The sequence below is a fragment of the Dromiciops gliroides genome, chromosome 6 (assembly GCF_019393635.1).
Source record: "Dromiciops gliroides isolate mDroGli1 chromosome 6, mDroGli1.pri, whole genome shotgun sequence".
Classification (NCBI taxonomy): domain Eukaryota; kingdom Metazoa; phylum Chordata; class Mammalia; order Microbiotheria; family Microbiotheriidae; genus Dromiciops; species Dromiciops gliroides.
In genome coordinates, this window is record NC_057866.1 from 256809345 (window position 1) to 256835380 (window position 26036).

Consider the following 26036-nt stretch of genomic DNA (forward strand, 5'->3'; position numbering starts at 1 on the left):
AATTTTAAAATGCCTTTCCCCCAATCATTTGTTACATATGAAAGAAACCTGGGTAAGTAAGTGATAGCCCCCCCCTTTTTTTTGGTGAGGCAATTGGGGTTAAGTGACTTGCCCAGGGTCACACAGCTAGTAAGTTTCAAGTGTCTGAGGCTGGATTTGAACTTAGGTCCTCCTGAATCCAAGACCGGTGCTCTATCCACTGCACCACCTAGCTGCCCTAGTGATAGCCCTTTCTATAGTGAGCAGCTTTGGTTGATTTGTAATGCTTTTCTTAACCATCAGTTGCAAGCACTCATTCAAATAGGAGATTATGCTGATAGTTCACCTGCTTGAGGATCAAAGTATATGAAAAGCTTTGCTACATTTCAATATAGTCAAATATCAAAGCTCTTCAAAGAGGGAAGACAGGGGGCAGCTAGATGGCACAGTGGATAAAGCACCGGCCCTGGATTCAGGAGGACCTGAGTTCAAATATGGCGTCAGACACTTGACACTTACTAGCTGTGTGACCCTGGGCAAATCACTTAACCCTCATTGCCCCACCAAAAAAAAAAAAGAGGGAAGACATTTCTTATGCTTTCTATGAGGGGTTTTATGGCTGAGACTATATCTCTACAAGGTTATGAAAGAACAGGAAATGAAATGAGTGATAGAGTCCTAGGGTGTTCTTGTTGCTTACTCTGCTCCATGTTTGCCCACTGAAATCTTCCATTTTCTCACTACTACCTCTTGGGAAGAGACAACCCAGTAATCTGGGGGAACATTAACTTCATATAAGACTTCTTAGTTGACCAATGAGATGGTAATGAGATATGACTCAACTGAGATAATTCACAAAGTACTCTGCCAACTCTGATAAACTATGTAAACTCAGTCATTATATGAAGGGAGAGGGAGGATTTGCTGAAATTCTGAAAATCTTACTTTATGAAGATGTGAGCAGATACTGCCATCCACTTTCCATTGCCATTGAAGACAGCAAAAGGATAGATGGCATTAAGCTTTGAAATGAGAGTCATCTTGTTTTCAGTCATGTCTGACTCTTCATGACTCTATTGGCCTATTTGGGGTTTTCTTGGCAAACATACTGGAGTGATCCCCCGGACTCCAGAGGCCCAGCACTCTATTCACTGCACCACCTAGCTGCCCCTGAGGAAACAGACTAGGTTCAAATATAAAGATGACACTGTTTCCATGTGTCCTTTATAGCCACCCCCCCCAATGAAAATGGCTTTTCATAAATAATATAACCATGCACATCCCTATCAATCTGTTTACCAAAGAAAGCAACAAAAATAATAAATGAGACTAAGCCACAATGGAAATTTCTCCTCATATATGTTAAAAGAAATAAGTATGTTAATAACTCTAAGATTCCATTTGTCAAGACTAATAGGACCTATTTCAGCTGCTGTTCTAAAGCACGAGGTCTTTTTCAGGCACAGAACAGCTGAGCTAGGAGAGTGTCCACATTTCGGATGCTATTACAATGTTGCACTCATAAATACATTGTCCCTAAATGCTCAAGATGCTGGGTAATGGTTTGTTGTCTCCCCCTCCAGAATATAAGCTTTTTGGAGTAGAGATTGTTTCTTTGTACTTGTATACCCAGAGCTTAGCCTACTACCGTGCACACAGGAGGAGCTTAATTAATCTTTATTGACTGATCTGCATTAATATGCCCTATAGTGTGCTGGAAGAGGGTAAAAAACTTGTCACCAAATTAATTTGAAATGTGCAACAATAACCCTGTGTTAAGGGTAACCTCAAATTGTGAGGAGTACAATCAATGATCTTAGCACTACTTTATCTAATTTATTCATAAGACTAGAAGTCATAAGACTGGGGTTCATGGAACCCCAAATGGCTTGTGGATAGGTTTTGGGTAGAGAGAGGTCTGTGAATTTTTAAAAGAAAATTTGAAAACTATTTCAGCGTGACTGGTTCCCTTAATAATTCTATGTATTTTATTTCATTCATTTAAAAATATCATTCTGAGGGGTCCATGACTTCCGCCAGACTTCCCAAGAGGTCCATGACACTCAAAAAGTTTAAGAATCCCCAGTTTAGAGGGTGCTACATGGACCTCCATAAACAGAGAGAGTTTTAAAAAGCAAAGGGGACAGAAACAAGGGACCTTTGCAGAAAACTCACACAGGAAGAGGATGAGTGAGGAAGCCTCATCCATCCAACAGTTCTGCTTCCTGGGCCATTTCCCAGGCAATCAACTTGGCTACCACACTGGGGCCAGAGCCACCATGGTGGGGTGAACGGTTCAGGAGCAGATACCGGGATGATGTTTAAGAACTTGATCTTGGGCTGGGTCAGGGACCTCTCCTCCAAACAGCAACTGCATCCTCTGCCACCTGCTTCATACTGTCCAAAGCCATAGGCCAAGTGTAACAGGATTCCTATGGAAAGCTTAGCTACTATGTCAAATTGCTTGCCTTTTCAGGGAGGGGAGAAGGGAGGGACTTTGGAATTCACAGTTTTAAGAAAGGAATGTTAAAAATTATTTTTTACATGAAAGTGGAGACAAAATAAATTTAAAAAAAAGTTTAGTTGCCACACTGCTTCTTTTATATACACTTCAAATTAGCTGCCCTTGGGGAAACAGTTTTCTGAATTTGTCTATTATTTTTTTCCCTTATACATAGTCTCAAGAACATGTACCCTTGTGGTCTGGAGATATGTGGTAGCAGGGGCTAAAAAAGGAAAGAGATAACAGGTGGCAGGAAGAGTATGCAGTTACAGTGGCAGCTGCTGGTGGGGAAGATTAGCAGACACTGGGGACAGCAGATCTCTGAGCTGAGAAAACCAAGTAGAGGTTCAGAGACCATGGAAGTCATGGGGTCATCTCTAGTCAAGTTAGGCAGTCAATAAACATTTATCAAGGGGCAGCTAGCTGACGCAGTGGATAGAGCACTGGCCCTGGATTCAGGAGGACCTGAGTTCAAATCTGGCTTCAGACCCTTGACACATACTAGCTGTGTGACCCTGGACAAGTCACTTAACCCCAATTGCCTCACCAAAAAAAAGAAATAAACATTTATCAAGTACCTACTGTGTGTCAGGCAGTGTGCTAAGTACAGGGGATAAAAATATGAAAGAGAAAAACAGTCTCTGTTCTCAAGGAGCTTCCAAACTAATGGGGGAAGACAAAACATTAAAGGAAGCTAAGACTGAAGGAGAAGGTATCTAGCACAAGCATGATGGATAATTCTAAAGCTGGGTGGGACTGGTCTGGTGCTGTTCTTCCATAGAGGCTCTGGGAGAAGCTCTCTACTCTGCCCTCCATTCAAAGGGTACGGATGAGGCATGAGATTCAGGGCTGATGTGATCTCTAACCTCTTTGTGATACAGACGGGGAAAGGTCGGCCCATTCCAGTGACTTCCAAAGGTCATCCAATTAATTGAGCCATAGCAGAGCCAGTGCTCTGACTTCAAATCTATTGTTTTTTCCATTGAACTAAGACCCCTCATAAAAGGGTGTGGGCTCACATTAGAGTTTGGGCCTATTTGGGTGGTGTCAATGGGGAGAGGAGAAAATGCATGCCAAGAGATATTGCATATAACAGCTGAAAGAATAGAATCAAAGATAACAGCAAAGTTTTAAACAGGAAACACTGAGTGGATGGGGGAACTAAAATGGTTAAAACAGTTTATTTGGAGGGAACATATGTGGTGGGGGAGGGAGGAATTCTGAGAAGCTCAATTTGCCAATGTTGAGAGATATTGAACATGGTCAGGTGTGAAAGTTTATGGAAGAAGAGGGGCAGCTAGGTGGCGCAGTAGATAAGCATCAGCCCTGGATTCAGGAGCACCTGAGTTCAAATCTAGCCTCAAACACTTGACACTAGCTGTGTGACCCTGGGCAAGTCACTTAACCCTCATTGCCCTGAAAAAAAAAAGACTTCAAAAAAAAAACAAGCAAAAAACCACAAAAAACCTATATGCCTGGAACTTTCTTCTCTTACAGACACTTGACCCTTACTAGCTGTGTGACCTTGGGAAAGTCACTTAACCCCCATTGCCCCTCCAAAAAAAGAAAAAGAAAACTATCCAATCTCTGTATGGTACCTAGACTTTCTAAAACCATTCTATCCAACTTCATGAATCTCTCCCTTTTTCTAGGGATATAAGGTTTCCTTGGGATCTCAAAAGAGTGGCATCCTTTCCAGTGTTCCACACTACCTCAAAAACTTTGGAGCCAAGGAGTCCACTGAGCCAGTTCCAAAAAACAACTGGAATTTTGGAGGAGATTCACGAAGAGATCTTTTACACTCTTTGGTCAAATAAACAATCCTTCTTTTTCGTTTTTTGTTGTTTTGTTTTTTTTTTTGCAGGTCAATGGGGGTTAAGTGACTTGCCCAGGGTCACACAGCTGGTAAGTGTCAAGTGTCTGAGGCCTGATTTGAACTCAGGTACTCCTGAATCCAGGGCCGGTGCTTTATCCACTGCGCCACCTAGCCGCCCCCCCCCCAATCCTTCTTTTTCTCCCCCCTCCCCACCCCCCACAAATAGACACTCTTGGGAACAACTTGGAGCTGAAAGCTTTAACACCAGTACCAGTCTTAATATCCCAGTGGTGATCCCACCCTGTATAGGAGCAGTAAGGAAAGGCTTCCAGTCCTGCCTGGCTCTTTCATTAATTAGCCTTGTGGCTCTGAGGCATCTCTCTGGGCCTCCAGTTCATTATCTGTAAAATGATGGAGTTGGAATAAATGATTTCCAACATCTTTTCCAGATCTAAAATTATATGACTAAGTCTGTTCAATATCTACAGTACTGTTGGCATTCAATAAAGACTAAACTATGTATTGTATTAATATTTATTAACTTTAAATTATGCATAAATGGAGTTCAATGCCCAAAAGAAGCCTGACACAATTCCCATTCCATCTTGGGGCTACAGCTCACTTCTTAAAGAGCCATTCACTCAGATGGGTATAACACCAGTGGTCACATTTTTAGAAACCTTATCCCATAAACCAACTTTTTACCTCCTGAAATATGACCCTTGTTAAAAAAAAATGCAGCAGTTCAAAATTTCCATGAGAACACCCATGGGGCAAGTGAAAGGGTCACACGAATCCAATGGGCAAGTCAGCAATAACCTGTCCAAAAAATATATTTGAGGACCAAGAAAAACTAAAATGGCTCCAGTTGTAGAGTGAGGAATGGAGAAACTGCACTTCTCTGCTTCTAATTTATTAATGGCTCCCACCCACTCCCTTTCTTTCAGGATGGGAAACAACTTTTTTATTTGCATTTTTGTCACTTCCTTTTGACAAAGTCGAGATTAAAAATGAAATGTCAGTAGTGGTAAAAAAAATGTTCTCCAAAAAATGACTGAAGAGAGGCCCCATGGGCCTAACATCCCTGCCCCCCCCCCCAAAAAAAAAAGTACACTGGGGATGCAGAAACTCGGAAAGAGATTGGTAACAAACAACAAGAAGAAGCTTGGATTGATACCAAACCTCTGCATGCATTTAGGGCCAGTTTCTGTTTCCCAGTTTTTTAAGCTACTGAGAAGATCAGGAATACATTTAAACTACTGAGATAGGGTAAAGATTTCTAGGCTGATACCAGCTCACTTACAAAACTTGGTCTCCTATTCTTCCACCCAGGAGACGCCTTAGACAAACTTATTAAATCGTCTTACTCCCAGGTAGTATTAGAAACCCCTATTCCCCCCTTTCCCTGTCCTTTCCTGCTGTCTCCTTCCTCCTCTTCCTTCTTCCTTTCACCTGCCCAGAGGGCCAATGTCCTATTCCTGACCTCCCCCTCTGTTGTGGAAAACTTAGCAGTCTTTCAAGATCCAGTTCACATTCTATTTCCTGTATGAAGCTGATTTGTCTCCCAAATGGATCTGTGATATTTGATCTTCCCCTCCCAACTCTGAAGCTCTGATAACATTCTGTCTCTCTTCTTACCTTGTTCAACTACTTTTTTTTTCATCATAAAAGTATTTTATTATTTTCCAGTTACATGTAAAGATAGTTTTCAACATTTGTTTCCATAAGATTTTTAGTTCCTAGTTTTTTCTCCCTCCCTTCCCTCCCCCAGACAGAAAGCAATCTGATATAGGTTATATATGGACAATCACATTAAACATACTTCTGAGTTAGTCATGTTGTGAAAGAAGAATGGGGGAGGGGCAGCTAAGTGGATAGAGCACCGGCCCTGGATTCAGGAGGACCTGAGTTCAAATCTGGCCTCAGACGCTTAACACTTACTAGCTGTGTGACCCTGGGCAAGTCACTTAACCCTCATTGCCCCACCAAATAAAGAAGAAGAAGAAGAAGGAATTACTGAACACACAAAGGGCAATGATTCCAATGAGGAAAATGTGATAAAACTTTTGTTTGAGGAAGGAAGGAGATAAGATGATGAGAACTGCCAACAAGAAGAAGGCAGAGTTTATTTTCTATTTGGCTTCTGCTTTCTCTGCAAAGAATGACCTTTCCACTGGAAATGATACAACAAAAAAAGACTAGCTATTACCTGAGATAAGCAAGGAGACAGTAAGAGAGAATCTACCTGTTCTTGATGAATTCAAGTCACCTGGCCTGGATGAATTATTACATTCTCAGCTCCTGAAAATACTGACAGGTATGACTGCTGTGACACTGTCCATAATGTTTGAAAAATCAGGGAAAACAAGAAAGGTAACACAAGATTGGAAAGGAGCAAATGTCTTGTTGTTCTGTTACCTGAGGTCAGGGAGCTTGATGTTGAATACTGGGAAATTCTAGAAGGGGGTCAATAAAGCAATGGTTAACAAATGTCTAGAAAGGGAAATGATGATTACAAAGAATCCTAATTGCTATCAAAAATAGGTCATGCCAGATTAGCTTCAATTCCTTTTTTTGACAGAATTATTAAGCTAGTAGATGAGGGATGGCTGAAGACAGCCTAGATTTTAGCAAAGCTTCTAAGAAAGTCTCTCATGCTATTCTCTTTTTTGTGTGGACCAATTAGGGTTAAGTGACTTGCCTAGGGTCACACAGCTAGTAAGTGTCAAGTGTCTGAGGCCGGACTTGAACTTAGTTCCTCTTGAATCCAGGGCTGGTGTTCTATCCACTGTGCCACCTAGCTGCCCCTATGCTATTCTTTTTTTTTTTTTTAGTGAGGCAATTGGGGTTAAGTGACTTGCCCAGGGTCACACAGCTAGTAAGTGTTAAGTGTCTGAGGCTGGATTTGAACTCAGGTACTCCTGACTCCAGGGCTGGTGCTCTATCCACTGAGCCACCTAGCTGCCCCTATGCTATTCTTATGGAGAAGATGAAGAGGTAAAAATTAGACAATACAATACAATCAGACTGATGAAGAATTGGTTGATTCACATGAGCTGTACTCACAGAGTAGCTGCTAATGGTTCAATATCAACATAGGAGGAGGTCTCTAATGGAGTCCCTCTGAGATCAGAGCTTGCCTCTGGGCTATTTAACATTTTCATCAATGACTTAGCAGTATAGATGGTATGCTCATCAAATTTAGAGATGACACAAAGGTGGGGACAGATAATACAGTGAAGGACAGAATCCAAATGGACCTTGACTGGCTAATAAATACAATAAGCATAAATGTAAAGATTTGCAGTCAGGTATTTTAAAAAAAACAAGTTCATAAGAATAAGACAAGAGAGGAATGGGTAGACAACAATTGTTCTAAAAAAGTATCTGGGAATTTTAATGAACTTCAGGCTCAATGAATTAGCAATGTGGTATGGTAGATTAAAAAAAATTAATGTGATTTGGGGCTTCATTAAGAAGGACACAGCTTTCTGGAACTTGGAGGTGCTAATCCCAATGCATTCTCCCTCTTCAGACCTCATATAGAATATTACGCTCAGCGCTGAGAACTATAGTTCAAAAAAAGATTAAGTGGACTGTCCAGAGGAAGACAACTAAGTAGGATGGTAGACGTATTCTATGACACATGAGGAGTAAAGGAATGGGGCATGTTTAGCCTGGAGAAGAAAGACTGGAAACTGGAGCAAGGGTGCAGAAACAAGAAAGATGTTTTCAAGTTCCTAAAGGGCTGTCACATGGAGGAGGGCTTATTCTGGCCAAAGAGGATGGAGAAAGCTGGAATAATGGGGGCAAGTTGTGGAGACTAGTTTAGGGTTAGCATTCAGAAAGAAATTCCTAGTGAATGGCATTGCCAAAAATGAATGGATAGGTGTGGGGGGAAGGGGAGCAGCTAGGTGGCGCAGTGGATAAAGCACCAGCCCTGAATTCAGGAGGACCTGAGTGCAAATCTGGCCTCAGACACTGACACTTACTAGCTTTGTGACCCTGGGCAAGTCACTTAACCCTCATTGCCCCAGCAAAAAAGAAAAATGCCCCACAGGGGGCAGGCTTCCTGTCTTTGGAAGCCTTCCATACACCTGTTGGATATCTTAAAGATTCATTTTATTTATCAGTTGGACTGAATGACTACATCCAAATTCTCAAATTTTGGAATTCTGTGATTATGTCCCCAAAGTCATTTTTCATGCACAAAATCATTTTTCTTATGCTCTCTCTACTTCATATATGAATTATTTTGTTATGAGTGAGTCGAGATTTAAGATGACTTGAAGCCTATCTTCAAAATATTTTCAAAACTATATAGAGAAAGATTGGGGGCAGCTAGGTGATGCAGTGGATAAAGCACTGGCCCTGAACTCAGAAAGACCTGAGTTCAAATCTGGCCTCAGACACTTGACACTAGCTGTGTGACCCTGGACAAGTCACTTAACCCTCATTGCCCCACTCCCCCAAAAAAGATTGCTACCCTACCAGACATTCAAACCTAAAGAAAGCATGTAGAAATATCAATATTAAAGGTATTCATGACTATGATAAAAGGTCCCTGTATTTAATGGCTCCCCCTCATATATTTTCAATAGAAATCTACAATATACTAGAGATCAGGAACCAAATTCGGAAACAAAATATCTTCATTCTAGAAAGCAGTGATCAAAAGGAAAAGGTACAGTAGTGTAAACAATAAAGCTACATTTTTTTTTTGCAGGGCAATGAGGGTTAAGTGACTTGCCAAGGGTCACACAACTAGTAAGTGTCAAGTGTCTGAGGTGGGGTTTGAACTCAGGTCCCCCTGAATCCAGGGCTGGTGCTTTAGCTACCTAGCTGCCCCAATAAAGCTAGATTTTTTAAAAATGGACATGATAGGGGCAGCTAGGTGGCACAGTGGATAGAACTCCGGCCCTGGAGTCAGGAGTACCTGAGTTTAAATCCGGTCTCAGAAACTTAACACTTACTAGCTGTGTGACCCTGGGCAAGTCACTTAACCCCAATTGCCTCACTAAAAAAAAAATGGACATGATAGTATGCAGAGTCAGTTTGATATTAGGAAAAATATGAACATAATAGGCTATATTAATAGCAAAATTAAATCATACGATTATATCAATAGATGAAGAAAAATCTTTTAACAAAATCCAATGCTAATTTCTGCTTAAAAATATAAAAAAGCAGTAGAATAAAGAGACCTCTCCTTAATATCATAATTATTACCTGTTTATCTAAAATCAAGAGCCAGAATTATTTGTAATTGGAGAAACCCTAAATTAAGGCTTTCCCAATAAGATCATGGGTAAAAGAAAGATTATCTTTATCATAACTATTATTTTATATAGTACTAGAATTGCTAACTAGAGCAGTAAAAGTCAAGAAAAATAAACTGAAGTTAAATGCAGGCAAAGAAAAAACAAAATGATCAATATTTGCATGTGGAATGGTCTTGAGAGTCAAATAAAAAATTAACCAAAACAATAACTTAAGCAAAGTAGTAGGATATAAACTGAGTCCATGCAAATCATCAGCCTTTTTATAGATTACTAAGAGAAGCCAATAGGAAGATAGAGACAGAGCTATTCCATTTAAAATACCAAAGAATGTATAAAGTAATTGGGAGTCAACGTACCCAGACAGTCACTGTATAACTGTATGAATACAACTACAAAACACTTTTTGTAGAAAAAGACATACCTAAAGAATTTGAGCAATATGAATTCCTTTTAGTTAGGCCTTGCCAACAAAATAATAATGACGCCACCACCTAAATTTACTATTTAGTGCCATACCCAACTACCAAAGGGTTATTTTAAAGAGCTAGAATAAACAATAACATTCACCTTGAGGAACAAAAGAGGAAGAATTTCAAGGGAAATAATAAAAAGAAGTAGGAAGGAAAGGAGCCTAGCAGTGCTACATCCTAAACTCTAGCAGTAATCATTAAAACTATGTGAAACTGGTTAAAAAATAGAGAAGTAGATCAGTGGGACAGATAAGGGATGCAAGAGGCAGAGGACAACAGCAGAATGTTTTATAAACACAAAGATACAACTACTGGGTGAAGGATTCACTGTTTGGTTGGCAAAAACTGCTGAATAATGTGGAAAGCAAGCTGGCAGAAATGAAGTTTAGACTAAGATCGCATACTACATACCACAATAAGCTCCAGACCTATACAAGAATTAGATACAGGTGACATAAATAAATTGTAGGAGCAGAGAAGAAGTTAACTTTCACAACCTTGGAAAGGAGAAGAGTTCTTGGCCAAACAACGGATAAAGAGGAAACAGAGAAAGACAAAATGGGGCACTTTGATTACATAAAAATTGAAAAGTTTTTCCACAAACAAAAACAATATAGCCAAAATTAGAAAGGAAACTGTTAACTAGGAAAATATTTTGCAGCAAGGTGCTCTGGCAAAAGCCTGATATCCAAAATAATACCTAGAGAATGGATGTAAATATATAGGAGCAATTTCTCAGTGGATCAGTTTCCAAAAAGATATGAACAGGAAACTCTCTGGTCATAGGAAAAAAGCAAATTATCAGTAGTATGAAAAATTCTTCAAATAAGAGAAATTCCTAGCTGTGTGACTCTGGGCAAGTCACTTAACCCCAATTGCCTCACCAAAAAAAAAAAAAATGAACTCTGAGGGGCAGCTAGGTGGTGCAGTGGCTAAAGCACCAGCCCTGGATTTAGAAGGAACTGGGTTGAAATCCGGACTCAGATACTTGACACTTACTAGCTGTGTGACCCTGGGCAAGTCACTTAACCCTCACTACCCTGCAAAAAAAAAACAAACCAAAAATCCCAACCCCCCCCCCAACTGGCAGAGATGACACCCCCCGAAAAAAAAAAGGGAAAATGATAAATGTTGGAGGGCATATGGAAGTACAAGCACAGTAGCAAACTTGTTAGAACTGAGGATTGACCCAGATTTTTTGGAAAACAATTTGGAACTACAACCCCAAAGTCACTAATGTACACAACCCAGTTTTCCTAGTAATAACACTATTAAAGAAAGAAAAGACAGAAAGGGCCAATATACACCAAAATACTCATAGCAACGTTTTGTTGTTATAGTAATGAAGAGGAAACTAAGGGCGGTAGGAGTGGTTATCCATTCATTAGGGGATGGCTTAACAAATTACAGCATATTAAGGTATTGAAATATATTTATTATTGAACTGTAAGTAACGAAGAAAGAGACAGAGTTAGAGAAACCTGAGGAGACTTGTATGAACTGATGTAGGGTGAAAGGAACAGAGTCAGGAGAATAGCTTATACAATCACTACAACATTGTAAAGAAAATCAAGATTGATGTACTTAAGAACTCTGATCAAGAAAATAACCTCCAATAATGAAATATTCTGGGGCAGCTAGATGGCGCAGTGGATAGAGCACTGGCCCTGGAGTCAGGAGGACCTGAGTTCAAATCCGGCCTCAGACACTTAACACTTACTAGCTGTGTGACCCTGGGCAAGTCACTTAACCCCAATTGCCTCACTTAAAAAAAAAAAAGAAATATTCTACTCACCTCTCACAAGGAAGTAAGGGGCTAGAGGTGCTATTGTGGCCAATTAAGATGTATTTTACATGATTTTATTATCTTTCACAAGGGAGGGATTTTTGAGGAAGGGGAGAATTTATGGAGAATAATAATGATGTGAAAGAAAAAAGTCAAGAAACTTTAACAGAAGATAAAAGAAGGAAGTTTAGTGGGAAACAAATGAACAGAACAGGTTTTCAATGAATGTGGTGAATTTAATATATACTTTAAAAAATCATGAAAAACTAAGCTGTTTGTAATGAGAATTATGGTTTTTTTTGACATTCTCTTTTGTTGTTCTTTGTATACTAAGTTCATAATAATAATAAATTCAATGAGTATGACAACTCTGAATGCCAGAAGATGATATTTGCAAACTGAACAAAAAGATATCACCACCTCCCTACCCCATTGACATGATTGAGGTAGGAGAGGGTACAAAATGACTTGGTACAGAGAGGCTCTTTGAAAGTTACCATCATATCTGAAAACAGATTGAAGCATAATTGTTTTTGATAGTTCCTTCATCTGAAGTTTTGGTTTTGTCTGTTTTCTTTCACAACCTGGCTAATGTGGAGATGTTTTGCATGACTACTCATGTGTAATTTATATTGAATTGCTTGAGTTGGGGGGGGGATGGGGAGGGAGGAAGAGAAATTGGAACACAAAGTCTTAAAAAATTGATGTCAAAATTTGTTTTCACATGTAATTTGGGAAAAAAATTCTTGGTTTTTAAAAAAATTTATTTAGAAAGTTACCATCAAAAATAACTTCTGCGTCATGACAAATGATGCACCGTCTTCATCAGCCAGTGAGTAAAGTACCCACAAAAAGGGACCAATGAGCAAGGTATAATCTACCAACAAAGTCATTCATCTACTTACTGTGCAAATAATCCACTCAGGATCCACAGTATAACATGTGGTCCCACATTGTAACACATGGTCCTTCAGAAGTTTACAACTTAGCAAGGAAATAAGATAAATAAAAAATTCTACTGGACAGCAGAGTCAAGACTGGCAGAAGCCATGCAAGTTGCCCTAGGGCAGGGCAGGAACTACAAGGAGGGTCACTTTTAGGTATGATTTTTTTTTGTTGGTGGGACAATGAGGGTTAAGAGACTTTCCCAGGAGAACCAGAAGAACATTGTACACAGTATCATCAACATTGTGTGTTGATCTACTGTGATGGACTATATTCTTCTCACCAATGCAATGGTACAGAAGAGTTCTAGGGAACTCATGATAGAAGAGGATCTCCAAATCCAGGGGGAAAAAAAAAAGAACTGTGGAGTATAGATGCTGAATGAACCATACTATTCCTTTTGTTTTTGGTGCTGTTGTTTTTTCTATTTTGAGGTTTTTCATCATTGCTCTGATTTTTCTCTTATAACATGACTAATTCAGAAATATGTTTAATGTTATTATGTATATATATACATATATATGTATGTGTATATATATATGTATGTATATATATATAAAACCTATATCAGATTACCTGCTGTCTAGGGGAGGGGGGAGGGAGGGGAGGGAGGGAGAAAAATCTGAAATTGGAAAGCTTGTATAAACAAAAGTTGAGAACTATCTTTACAGGTAACAGGAAAAAAATAAAATACTTTATTAAAAAAAACAATTTTCAGCAGCTAATAAACATAATAATCTTGTTTTTGAAAAAAAAAAAAGGGACTTGCTCAGGGTCCCACAGCTAGTAAGTGTCAAGTGTCTGAGGCCAAATTTGAACTCAGGTCCTCCTAAATTCAGGGCCGGTGCTTTATCCACTGCACCACCTAGCTGCTCCCTAGGTATGACTTTTTAACAAAATTTCCACTGAACTCATACTTCAACATGAGAACAAAATTTTAAATGCAGAGCAGATGCATCTTTAGACCTTGCTTAAGGTACACAAATGGATCTGGATGGACCAGCTGTGATTAACAGTTAAATTAAATAAATGCTATTTAAGTTACAAGGAAGGAGATCTCTCACTGTGGGCTGGATTGTCAGTGAAGGACTTCACTGACAATGAGAGTTGATTTGGCTGGGTTTTGAATTGGTAGAGAAGAAGGGGTATGTGGGAGTTACAGGAGGAAGTAGCATAAACAAAAATTCAAAGACAGCCTCTTCATAACAGACCCCTCAGTTTCTTCCTGGGGTAAGGGCTAGAAAGATCAACCTAGTTTGATGCTGGCCAGAGTTAGTCTTAAACCCATCCTGGGAACAAAGAGCAGAGCAGCAAAAAGGGGAAAAAAATGAGTGGGTCCATCTAGCTTAGGCAAATAACACATGCTGGGAAAGATCAGCCTTGGAGGCTTCCCAAGGGAAATAATTCTTTCCAGCAGCTGGAGAGCCCTAATACACTGCCACGTCCACAGAGACACACACACAGGGAACCGTTTCCCAAAGAGTTTCTTTCCAAGCGCTTTCCCATGGCCCCATTCCTAGGCCCAGAGCTTTCCTCCCTAAGTAACCAGTAGCAGAAGTCGCTTCCCCTTCTAGATTCACCTTCCAATATCCATGACCTGGTGCCTTGGACGCACTCAGCAATGAAGGTCATTGTTAAATAGGACTTTTTAGTAAATTTCCCACTGAAGTTCTACTAGGAAGAGGACTGAAATTTCAAACGCAAAGGATATACCAAATGAATTTTTGTTCAGATGACTTGCTCGAGGAAGGATGTCATCAGGTAGGTCCTTGAAAGGAAGTCTATTTTAAAATGCTAGTTCTAGGAGGTCGATAAACAGAGATGAAGGCACCTTCTATCTCATATGACTGTCTAGCTCAGCTAGGATGGTTACAGCAGAGAGGCCAGGGTAGAACAGCAGGGAGACTTGGGGATTCTAGGTGGACATTTGCCATGATTCTGCAGGACAACCCCTCCCTCGACCCCACCCCCACCCTTGGACATGAGTCCAAGTGACAACTTCTTTTGTGGATTGGTTAACTTCAATCACTGGTTAACTCCAATCACATCTCTAGTTGTTCATGTCCCAAATGAGGTCCTCTGTCCTCCAAGAACCCTTCTGTTATTTGCATCAAGCTAAAAGTGATCCCTCTCTTTCTAAATCTTTTATCCCTCTTTTAACTTTCCTATGCATGTGTCTTATTAGTTAATTTTTTTTTATATGGCTCATGCCTCCACTAGACTTCAAGCTCCTTGAAGGCAGGGACATCTTTTTTTTTTTTAATTTCATTTTTGCGTCCCTATCCCCTAGCCCTGCACATGCTTCTTAATAAAATATTTGCCAAATTTAAATTACAATCTATAAAATGAAATCATAACAAACTTCTCACCTCCTGCCCACTGAACAGAGAATGTTATAACAGAGTTAAGATGTCTAAAAGTTCTTTGAAAAGGTGAACTATACACCCTCAATTGTTAAAATGTTATACATGTTCAATAGACCCCTAAGATGCAAAACCAGAATTTCCTCCTCGGGTTTTAAACTTCCAACTGTGAATAATAAGTATGTTATTAAGCTCCCTTAAAACCAAAATGAGTTAAGTTTCATTCCTGGGTCTGCCTCCTTTCTTTTCCCATATGTATCTTTCCTCTGCTGAAATCTGCCCGTGGGAAATTCCTGTCTAACAGTGATAACCAGGGTAAGTTTTTGATGTAGTGAAGAGATTCCTATTCTGCTCAAGATACTTTCTATCAGTTATATTGGCTACTCCCTCAAACACTCATTTAATGGGAGGAGGGACTGACTAAAGAGGGGTCCCATCCTCAAAGTATTTGGTTGGTTTGAATCCAACAACCACATGGAAATATTAGGGAGCCAGTTTACAGCCACGATCAAGTCAGGGGTTGGTACTGTGTGACAAAGAAAGTCTCCCAATTGGCTGCAGAACTGGAAGATTCAGTGACTCAGGAGGTGCCAAACTAGTACTGAGCGTACATACCAAAAAGTAACAACCTGCCCATCTCTCATTCTCTTTTTCTAACCAACTTCACATGAGGAAGACTGTTTGAAGTTGCTAGGTGGGGGAAGGGTAGCCACCTTACATCTCACCTGGCTGCCATGTCTCCTTAGGCACAAAATACCTTCATTTCTTTTAAGTGTATTCTTTCCTGATTTTAGGTGAATGAATATTACAAGATGGAAGGGCCTAGAGGTAACCTTATGAGGTCAATAGATTCAAAAGTCACTCGGGAGCAGTGGCTTCCAGAACAGAATAAGTGCCTACAGACAGCTCTCGGGGGGGAAAGGAGCCCAAGGATAGAGACAGCTTCAGGAATTGTGATCCTTTATGAGAAAGAAGTGTGAGCTATAGCCTCTAGAAAGTCACAGACACTTGGATCCCAACAAGGAATGACATGGATTATGGGAAAGACTCCACAAAAGGAAAATGGACCTCTTAGTCAAGAGCAACCCCTTTACCACATGTGTTCTCTATACATGTGCCTTATAACCTTTGTACTTTGAAGGTTGAGCCCAAGGACCTTGCATGTAGAAAGGTGGTATATACCCTAGTTTAGGGAGAATGTCTCATACCAAACTCTTCTTGCTTTAACTTCTCAGCACATTTCTTTTGTGAAAGCTAAGAAAGTTTAATCCATTGGTCAATGATGGGGAGCGTGCCAATGAGGGCTTAAGAGATACCATAATATGACTCTCAATGCATAGGGGTTTCCCTATTAAGAACTAGTAGTGGGGCAGCTAGGTGGCGCAGTGGATACAGCACTGGCCTTGGATTCAGGAGGACCCGAGTTCAAATCTGGCCTCAGACACTTGACATTTACTAGCTGTGTGACCCTGGGCAAGTCACTTAACCCCCACTGCCCCAAAAACAAACAAACAAACAAACAAAAAGAATTAGTAGTAGTCAGCTGCCTTCTGGACTCCCAAGCTACCGGTTCAAATGTGAATTGAGGAAATGGCTACATTCAACACCTGACCAAGAAAAAAATCATAAAAAATAAAGGAAAAAAATTGCCTTCATTAAACAAGCTATTTCGTATACAGTATAAGGGTTTGGTTTTTTGTTTTTTCTAAATCCTGCATTGATTATTTCTTCTTGGGAGATCCATGTGGAAGGGAGGCTGATGAGTCTAAGTTCAGCTGTGGCAAGACTATAGGTTTTGAAAGATGGTGCTTATTTTTAGGGCAAGAAAAAGGCCAACAAGCATTTATTAAGCACTTACTGTGCACTGTGACAAGTTGGGAATACAATAAAAAAAGGCAGTTCCTGCCCTCAAGGAGTCTACATTTTTATGGGGGAAAACATGGACACTTAAATGTTGCAGTGGATAGAATGCCAGGCATGGAGTCAGGAAGACTCATCTTCCTGAATTCAAATCTGGTCTCAGACATTTAGTAGCTGTGTGCCCCTGGGCAAGTCATTTAACCCTTTTTGCCTCATCTGTAAAGTGAGTTGGAGGAGGAAATGGCAAACCACTCCAGGAGCTTTGCCAAGAAAACCCCAAAGGGGGATCACAAAGAGTCAGATACAACTGAACAACAACGGGGAAAACAGCACAGAAAATGGATCTAGAGGGAGGAGGGAAGCATGAAGAAATCTAGTCACTCAGGAGAAAAACCCAGAAGAGACTAAAAGAAGTGAGCAAGACTGGTCTGGACTCTCTCAAAATAGAATTTCTGGGAGGAAATCACCCATTGGAAGATGAGCCCACAGGGGCAGAAGAATCTTCCAAGTTAAGGACTATATCTGAATTCTTTTTTATGATTGTTTGATATAGATGGAAATGTGGGAAAGCTGTATACAAAAGGAAAATAATAAATAACCATATTACAAAGTGAGAAAAACAGCAGACACTGTTAATTATGTAAAACATAAAGCCACCAGCCTAATGATAATTAGTGATGTTGATGACTCCCTCAAAGTTGCAAAGTTATGGGGAATTTCAAGTATTCAATCAGGTGAAAATAGCCTTCTCTTTCTGTCAGTCAGTCAATAAGCATTTCCTAAGTATCTACTATGTGCCAGACATTGTGCTAAGCAATGGGGATACAAAGACAGACAAAAAACACACAATCCCTGCCTTCAAAAAGCCTACATTCTAATGGGAGAACTAACACATGAATAATTATGTACATACAAGATATATTCCAAGAAAATGGAAAGTAATCTCACAGGAAAGACACTAGAACACACCACACCAAGGCAATTCAGTGGCCCTCAACCTGTGCTAGTTTAATAAACTCAGCTACAGGCACTTCTAGCATGACAATAAGCTATTCATGCTGGCATAAAACGCTCTCTCTTGCCTTTGGATTTGAGTCTTAAATGGCAAGTCTCTTTCATTAACATAGATAATGAAAGCTCGCTAATATCAGCACCAAATGTTAGTTCTGGTTGGAAGAACTTGCCTTCCTATCCTGATCAAGCTTCAGATGCTATGGATTGGATTACATGACCTTTTACCTCTCTAGTGATCCTCCTTTTGGAAGGGTGGCTACCTTTGCTTTTTCACACTTCATCTCAACTCAAATATTGTTTCAGGAATTTGCCCCAATCAGCACCGATAGGATGTCACACAGGAATAAGTAGGCTGCTTGGGGGTATTGTTTGGCAGGAAGGGAATTTTCTGTTGATTTTGAATAAAGAAACAAAGAGATAGTAATCATATAGTACTTTTGGAAAAGCTAGAAATTGGGGGTCTGTAGGGTATTTGTAAGAGAATAGCTGGAGCAGCTAGGTGGTGCAGTAGATAAAGTTCCAGCCCTGGATTCAGGAGGACCTGAGTTCAAATCTGACCTCAGACGCCTGACACTTACTAGCTGTGTGACCCTGGGCAAGTCACTTAACCCTCATTGCCCCTCAAAACAAAACAAAACCAAAAAAAAAAAGAGAATAGCTTAGGTTAAGAGACCACCCATGGAAGAGATTTCTGAGCAGAGGCTGAAAATGTCCTCTTCCAAAACAACCAAGAAAGAGAATAATGTAACTCCTGATCAGAAGCAAAGCAAAAGGGATTGTGCAATAAACTAGATATCAAAGAGCAAGCATGGGCTCACAGGCTGCTCATTGGATAGAGTGTCAGCCCTGGAATCAGGAAGGCTCAGCTTCCTGAGTTCAAATCCGGCCTCAGACACTTGCTTAGCTGTGTTGACCCTGAGCAAGTCACTTAACCCTGTTTGCCTCAGTTTCCTCATCTGTAAAACAAGCTGGAGAAGGAAATGGCAAACTAGTATCTTTGCCCAAAAAACCCCCCAAAACCCTCCAAATGAGATCACAGAGTCTGACGTGACTAAACATATGCAACACCAGAAGCAATAGGTGGCAAGGGAAGGAATAAGCATTTATACAAGCTCTATTATGCTAAGTGCTTTTACAAAAATTTTCTCATTTAATCCTCACAATAGCCCTGGGAGACAGATGCTATTATCATTCCATTTTTTTTGTTTGTTTTTTGTTTTTATTTTTTGGCAGGGCAATGAGGGTTAAGTGACTTGCCCAGGGTCACACAGCTAGTGTCAAGTGTCTGAGGCTGAATTTGAACTCAGGTCCTCCTGAATCCAGGGCCGGTGCTTTATCCGCTGTATCACCTAGCTGCCCCTATCATTCCATTTTATATTTGAGGAAACTGAGACAAAGAGAAGTTAAGTAACTTGACCAGGGTCACACAGTTAGTAAGTGTCTAAGGCTGGATTTGAATTCAGATCTTCCTAACTTCAAGCTCAGTGCTCTACCCACTGCACTACTAGCTGCCTCTAAAGTTCTAAATCCCAAAAGAGGACTCCAGTTCAAATCTGCCCTCTGCTACTTGTTACTTGAATGACCTTGGACAAATCACTCCCTAGGCCTCAGTTCACTCTGATGGAAAATGAAAGCATTGGCCTAGAAGCCCTACCAAGTCCCTCCCAATTCTTGATCTATGATCCAAGGGTAGTTCTGCAAATCAATTCAACTCATGTCAATTCAGCAAATGTTTTTAGGGGACTATATGCAAGTCACTGCACTATGTACTGGGGGAAGAGCCAAGCATTAAAAGCATACACCTAGCCACTCAAATCCCAAGGTCTTCTTATTTCAGTCTTCAATCTTAATCATTTTCCTTGGTTTCTAACAGCAATTATTTATTATTCCCCAGATCTTTTAACCTTCCATATCTTGTATGTATCCTGCAAAGTTGATTTAAAAAAAAAATTAACCTAGTTACTTATACATCAAATGCTATCTTATTAGATCTAACCCATAGTTCTAGTCTGCTAAGATCTTTTTGGATCCCAATTCCATTGTCTAATTTGCTAGCTATTCCCCTCAGCTTTATGTCACCTGTAAATTTGATAAACAGGTCATCTGTGCCTTCATTAAAGACAATGATATAATAATTGAGTAGAATAAGGACAAGCACACATCCCTGGGGGCACGCCATTTTTTCTCAGGCTGACATCAGTTTATTAATGACTTCTCTTTGGTCCCAGACACTCAACTAGTCCTGTTGCAATTCTATCTTAGCCACTAAGAAATCATGAGATCTCTGTCAAATAGCTCGCTAAAATACCCACAGTGCACAGCATTTTTCTGACCTCAACCTAATAGTTCTATTAATAAAAGGGAAAGTTTTAAAGTATGCTTTAGATGACTATCTTCCCTTCCCTCCTAGAGCTTACAATCTAATGGGGGTGGGGTGGGGTGGGATCGCAGTGGCACTGTACCAATAACGCAAAGTAAATATGTAAAAATAGGTTTGAGGTCAAAGGAAGGAAAGATTTCTCTAGGGAAGAAACCTCAATCTCACTCAGTAATGGATCAGAGACTTAAGGTTGGTTTTAAGGAGCAGAGTCTGGATTTGAAACCAGGGTTTTGGGCTCCAAATCAAGGTTTCTTTTCACCACAAACTGCAGATACAACCAAATTGATTGTGGCATAATCACAACTCGGTAATTTGGTATAAAGTCAGACACATGGCTATCACTGGACTAGCTAAGCTTTATATGAGCTGGGACCCATATACATACATACACACACACACATACATATCTATATATATACATACACACACACACACACACACACACACATATATGGAGGCAGTCAGGGTTAAGTGACTTCCTCAGGGTCACACAGGTACTAAGTGTCTGTTGTCATATTTGACCTCAGGTGCTCCTGACCTCTATTCACTGCTTCACTTAGCTGCCTCTCTGCTGCCCACCCCCATATTCTTCTTTGTATCTTCCATATTACCAAGCACAGGGTATTAATGCTAAATAGGAATTCAATGAATCAAAACTGGAGCACGAAGATGGTTGAAATCAACAAGCTAATCAATGAACCAACTATTCCACAATCCTCTTTCTTCCTTTCTTTTTGTCTAGACCCTGCCATATGGAAAGAAAAAAATCTGGCCTGGAGAATACGGTAAGAATATATGGTCTTCCTGAAGTGTTTGTTTCTCAGAAACAAAAGAGAAAGGAATAAATTGCAATTTGATATTATGAAATTTTGACTTATTGTATCTGTCTATAAACATATAAACAACTTGGGGGCGGTAAGTAAAATGTTTTATTTGTGTGCAATATCAAGAAGAGAAATTCTTAAATCTGAGCATTTCTGATAAATCAATTAGAATTCATTTTTCTTTATTTGATTTTTTTTGGAGGGTATAGTGTTTTTTTCTGATTTTTTCCTTTGTTCTAACCTAACCAAGAGCAAAATATTAGAGAGCAACATTCTGAAAACTATTATCACATGCAGGCAAACTTTACTGAAAACTAATTTTTGGCCCAAGAATTTTCTCCATTGCATTATGCGATCCCCACCCAAGAAAAGTAGAAACAGGACTGATGGTGCTTAAAATTCAGGACAATTATCATTCCCTGGAATTGGGGGACTAGCATTCTGATGCTATCACACCTCATTAGAACACATTTCACACTATAAACACCAACCCAGAAACACTGCAAACGTGAACCTAGTATGTTGCACTTTACTACAGTGAAGCAATCACTGAACACCTAAGCTCTTCCAGTATAATCAAGTATTTTGTTTCTTAAATCTCCTTAGGTTGGAGTAATTATAATTTTACTTCAAAAAAGACAACTCAGACTTTGCACTAGTTTCAACTTCACCCCATAATGCAAAACCTTTAAATACCCCACTATTCATTGACTGACACAGGGGAAAAAAAGGCTACTATTAAAAAGAAAAAAAAATGTGCAACTCACATCTGGATGGCAGACAGGATGTGCATATTGTAATTGGCCACATCCCTAGAACTTGGGTTTTGCACACAGTTCCAATGAAACTGATACATTTTTAGAAAATGTGCAATCTAGAAATTCTTCCCAGTCCCCCTGCCCCTGTTTTCCATATGTGGGGGTAGGATCAAAATATAATTGTAAAGAGGACAAAAAGACTCATAAACTTTCTTTTTCATATGAAGCAGATCTAGTTTTAATCAGGAATTTTGCGTCCAAGAAATAAGGGGGGGTGGTGGGGAAGGAGAAAGGTGAGAATTAAAGGGACAGTAGGCAAAAAATTAAAATTAATTATAAATTTTACATTAAAAATCAACACCACGATGAACTTGAATTACCAAGGATTATAAAAACAACGACAGTCAGCATTTATATAGTGCTTTCTGCTTTACAAATATCATTTCATTGGATCTTCAAAGCAGCCCTGGGACGGAGGTGCAATTATCCACATCTTACGGTTGAGGAAACTAAATGAGGATGGCTAGTCAGTTTGAAGGGTGGCACTTAGCCCAATATATAGGTCTAGAGTTTCACTTAACTAGTAAGTAAGCACACAATTTTGTCAGCATGGACCTGCACTAAAGACACCATGGCTGCCAAGCCTTCCCTCCCCCTCTCAAGCCGAATCGCAACCATCTGGACAGTCGCGTTTCTTTCTTCTGGGAACACGGTTTTGTGGCGTTAGAAATCGGTGAGGAAAAGCTATCCTCTTCCTCCCTTACTGAAGCACTTGCTCACTACTCAGGGCCTGGGCCTCCTGAATCAAATGTGCCTGGTGAGTCTACCCTCGGGTTAGAAATAAGAGGAGGGAGGAGGGAGGAGGAGGATGCAAGGATACCAGGCCAAGTTGGCCCCATCTTTTCCTCCACATCTGTGCCAGCTCCACAACCGCTGAATCTGATCAAAGACAGGGCGCCGAGCACAGCGCCTTTCTCACACAGGGCACTTAATGATGTCTGTTGAATTGAATGAAAAGACAAGAACTCCTCCTTCCCCTTCCCATTTCCTCCCATAAAAAGAAAACGCAGCCTCAACAGAGTCCAAGAAAGAGGAGCTGGGCTCCCAGGGAAAGAGAAAACCTCACCCTTAAAAATAGCCCGGTATTGTCCTGGGCACTAATGAGTCATTTACACGGAGGATGCCTTGCCAGAAGGAATTCTCTCCAACCCACGAGCCGCGGAATGCAAGCCTCCCAGGCCGGGCTGGGAAAACCCACCGACCCCTCGGGGCGGACACTGGCAGGAGCCTCCTGGCCGCCCGCGAGCTAACAGGCTATCGGGCTTCTTCGCGAGCACAAACCACCGGGAGGCCTCCCTTCCCTCTCTCCTCCCCACTCCTCTCCTCCTGCCTTCCCCTCCCTTCCTCTTCCTCTCCAGTCCCACACCCACCCCCTCCTGCCCCCAAATGTAATCCTCCCTACATTGAGAAGCTAGCACCCAGGCGGGGAAGGGATCATTTTCAAACTTTGGGGAGGGGAGGGGAGGGGAGCAGAGCGGGGGCGGGGAGTGGCTGGGAGCTGAGGCTTTCCGGGTCCGGCCCAGCCACAGCAGAGTGCGGTGGGCTCGGGTCGGCCGGATCGATCGATCTCGCCACCCGCAGGCGAAAACCACGTCCGGATCCTTCTCAGTTAGAAATGTATTTAAATAAATACAGCTATTTCTCTTCCTACCACCGAGCCCGTTCCCCACAGCGAGATCTCTCTGAGCGTGAAGGGAAGAGGGGTGTGTGTCTGTCTGTGTGTGTGTGTGTGCGTGTGTGTTGGCGGGGATTAGGGTAGGGGAAAAGACACACACGCACACACACACACACATATACCATCCAAGCTTTCTTCAGACTGTCATGGGGAGGGGGGGTGGCACAGAGACACTGCTGCTGCTGCTAAAAAAAAATAGTCTCACCGAAACACCATCTCTGCCCCCACATCTCACACACACACACACACACACACGCGCGCGCACGCACACGCACACGCGCACACACACGTGAAAGGTGAGCTTTGGAACCGAGACACTGTTGCACGGCATGCTAGTTAAGCCATCAGGATCCCTTACATGCACCTCCACACTTGATACCAGCCTAAATTCATATCTCTCTCTCTCTCTCTCTCTCTCTCTCTCTCTCTCTCTCTCTCTCTCTCTCTCTCTCTCTCTCTCTCTCTCTCTCTCTCTCACACACACACACACACACACACACACACACCTAAGCTCCAATGCCCCCAGCCCAGAATCAAGCACCCTCCTCCTCCTCCAGCAGATCTAAAAGCTGGGGGCTCAGGGCTGGGCGGGTGGGGGATGGGGCTGGGGCCGGGGGGCGCGATCAGGGGCGCGGCACTCACGTTGGGTCTCCCCACGGCCACGGCCATCGCCGCGGCAGCGTTCTGGGCTGCGGCTGCCCTCGACCACGGGCTCCCGGGCTCTCCTCGCGACGCTCGCCGCCCCGGCTCCGGGCTTTCTCGGCACTGGTCGGCTCCAGCTCCGGCTCTAGCTCCCGCTCACATTCAGAAGCTTCTACTCCCCCCACGCCGCCGCCCCGCCCGCTTTATTAGAGCAACATGGCCACCCGACTGGAAGGGACCCCATTTCGCTACCTGGGAAGGGGGGTCGGTGTGCGTCTGGGCAGAGGCTCTGGGAGGCGAGGCTGAAGGCGGGGGAGCGGGGGGCTGGGGAGGAGGCTCGCAGCATCTGGCCAGCCAGCTGCGGGCCCGGGGCTCGCTCTCCTCGCCCACCCCGGCCATCTCGTGCCATCCCAGCCGCCGCCCCCGCTCTCGCCGCTACCATCTCCCTCCGGAGCCGGCCACCGGCCGGCAGCTCCCCGCCCCGGTGCAACAGGACGCCTGCAAGCTTGCGCGCGCTCGCTGCTCGCCCTCCCCCGGGCTCCGTCAGATGCTCGAGTCCGGGAGAAGCCAGCCCTCCCGCGTGGGGCTCCTAGACCCGGGTGCTGCCGCGCGCGCCTCTCCGGGGATTAACGAAAAGGGGGAGGGGGGAGAGAAGATGCCGGGCTGGAGGGGGCAAAGATGCCCAGGGGGAGCGTGCGTGCTTCACAAAGCTAGGGCCGGTGCAGAAATGCCTGGTCCCATGGGTGCCCCTGGATCCACGGAGAAGGGGAAACGGAGTGATGTTTGGGCACAGGTGGCAGGCTCACCCCCAGCAGGAGCAGGGGAAGCTGAAGAGCCCAGGCAGCGCTCCTCTCTCCTCCTCTCTCGTCTCCCCCCATCCCCTAGGCTAGGGCCATGGAGAGTGCCAGAGCAGGCTCTCTCCACTCACCGCTGGAAGCTGTCCTACATCTCCCAGGAACGCAGCGTGGGGACGGAGGAGTATAGGACGAGATCGCTGCGGACCATTCAACCTCCCTGCCTGACCGGGGAGGGAGGGCGGGGGGGTGGGGGGGGAGAACGCGACACTGGAGGATTGATTTGAAGGTGGCTGGAGAGGAAGAAAAGGTGGGGAGGGAGGGAAGGGAGTAGAGAAGAACCCTCGGTGTTTTAACAAAAGAGAACCTGCTTAGAGCACCGTGGGAGCTTGGGATATTCTATGGGGTTGCTCCTGAGGGCAGATGGTCTGTGAGTGTCTGTATGTGTGTGCATGTGTCTATGGCATGGGTGCATAAATGTGCGTGTGTTGGGTGGGGGGGAGAGCATGTAGAAGTGAGTGATTATGAGGTCTGGCTATCTGGGAATTTGGGATTGGGAGACACCTCCAGGGAAATAAATCTTTATTGATTTAGACTCTGCACATGGCCATACCGATTGAATGCAGAAAGAGGGCATCCTGAGGCCCGGGAAGAGAGACTGGCTGGAGGTTGAGCTCCAATTGTGCCATTGGGGAAGGGGATCAGGGATTGGGGAGGTAGCCTGGGAAGGATTATAAGAAATGCATAGCTGTTAGGGTATCATATAGATTGATCCTCCTTAGCAGCTAAATTGGGTGGCCTGGATGTCCAGGTAGTGACTGAGAAGTGGAATTTCCTCATGGGACTGGTTTCTTTCGTTCTGTCCTTTGGGCCTCCTCTTCCAAA

The 26036-nt window shown here is 42.4% G+C and overlaps 1 protein-coding gene across 7 annotated transcripts in view; it reads right to left on the bottom strand.

Annotated features, from left to right (window-relative positions):
- SEPTIN11 (septin 11) overlaps positions 1-25304 on the bottom strand; it is a 140915-nt gene extending 115611 nt beyond the window's left edge. For 6 of the 7 annotated variants that reach the window (XR_006353524.1, XM_043969857.1, XM_043969855.1 and 3 more), the window contains exon 1: positions 24358-24550. Coding sequence is in view for 5 of the 7 variants with exons in the window: in XM_043969857.1 (XP_043825792.1) it covers positions 24358-24384 (27 nt within the window). In the remaining 2 variants the exon portion in view is untranslated. Of the gene's footprint in view, positions 1-24357; positions 24551-25285 lie in introns of those variants that run through there. The other variant, XM_043969859.1, reaches the window with a different exon arrangement.
- Positions 25305-26036: the final 732 nt, after the last annotated feature.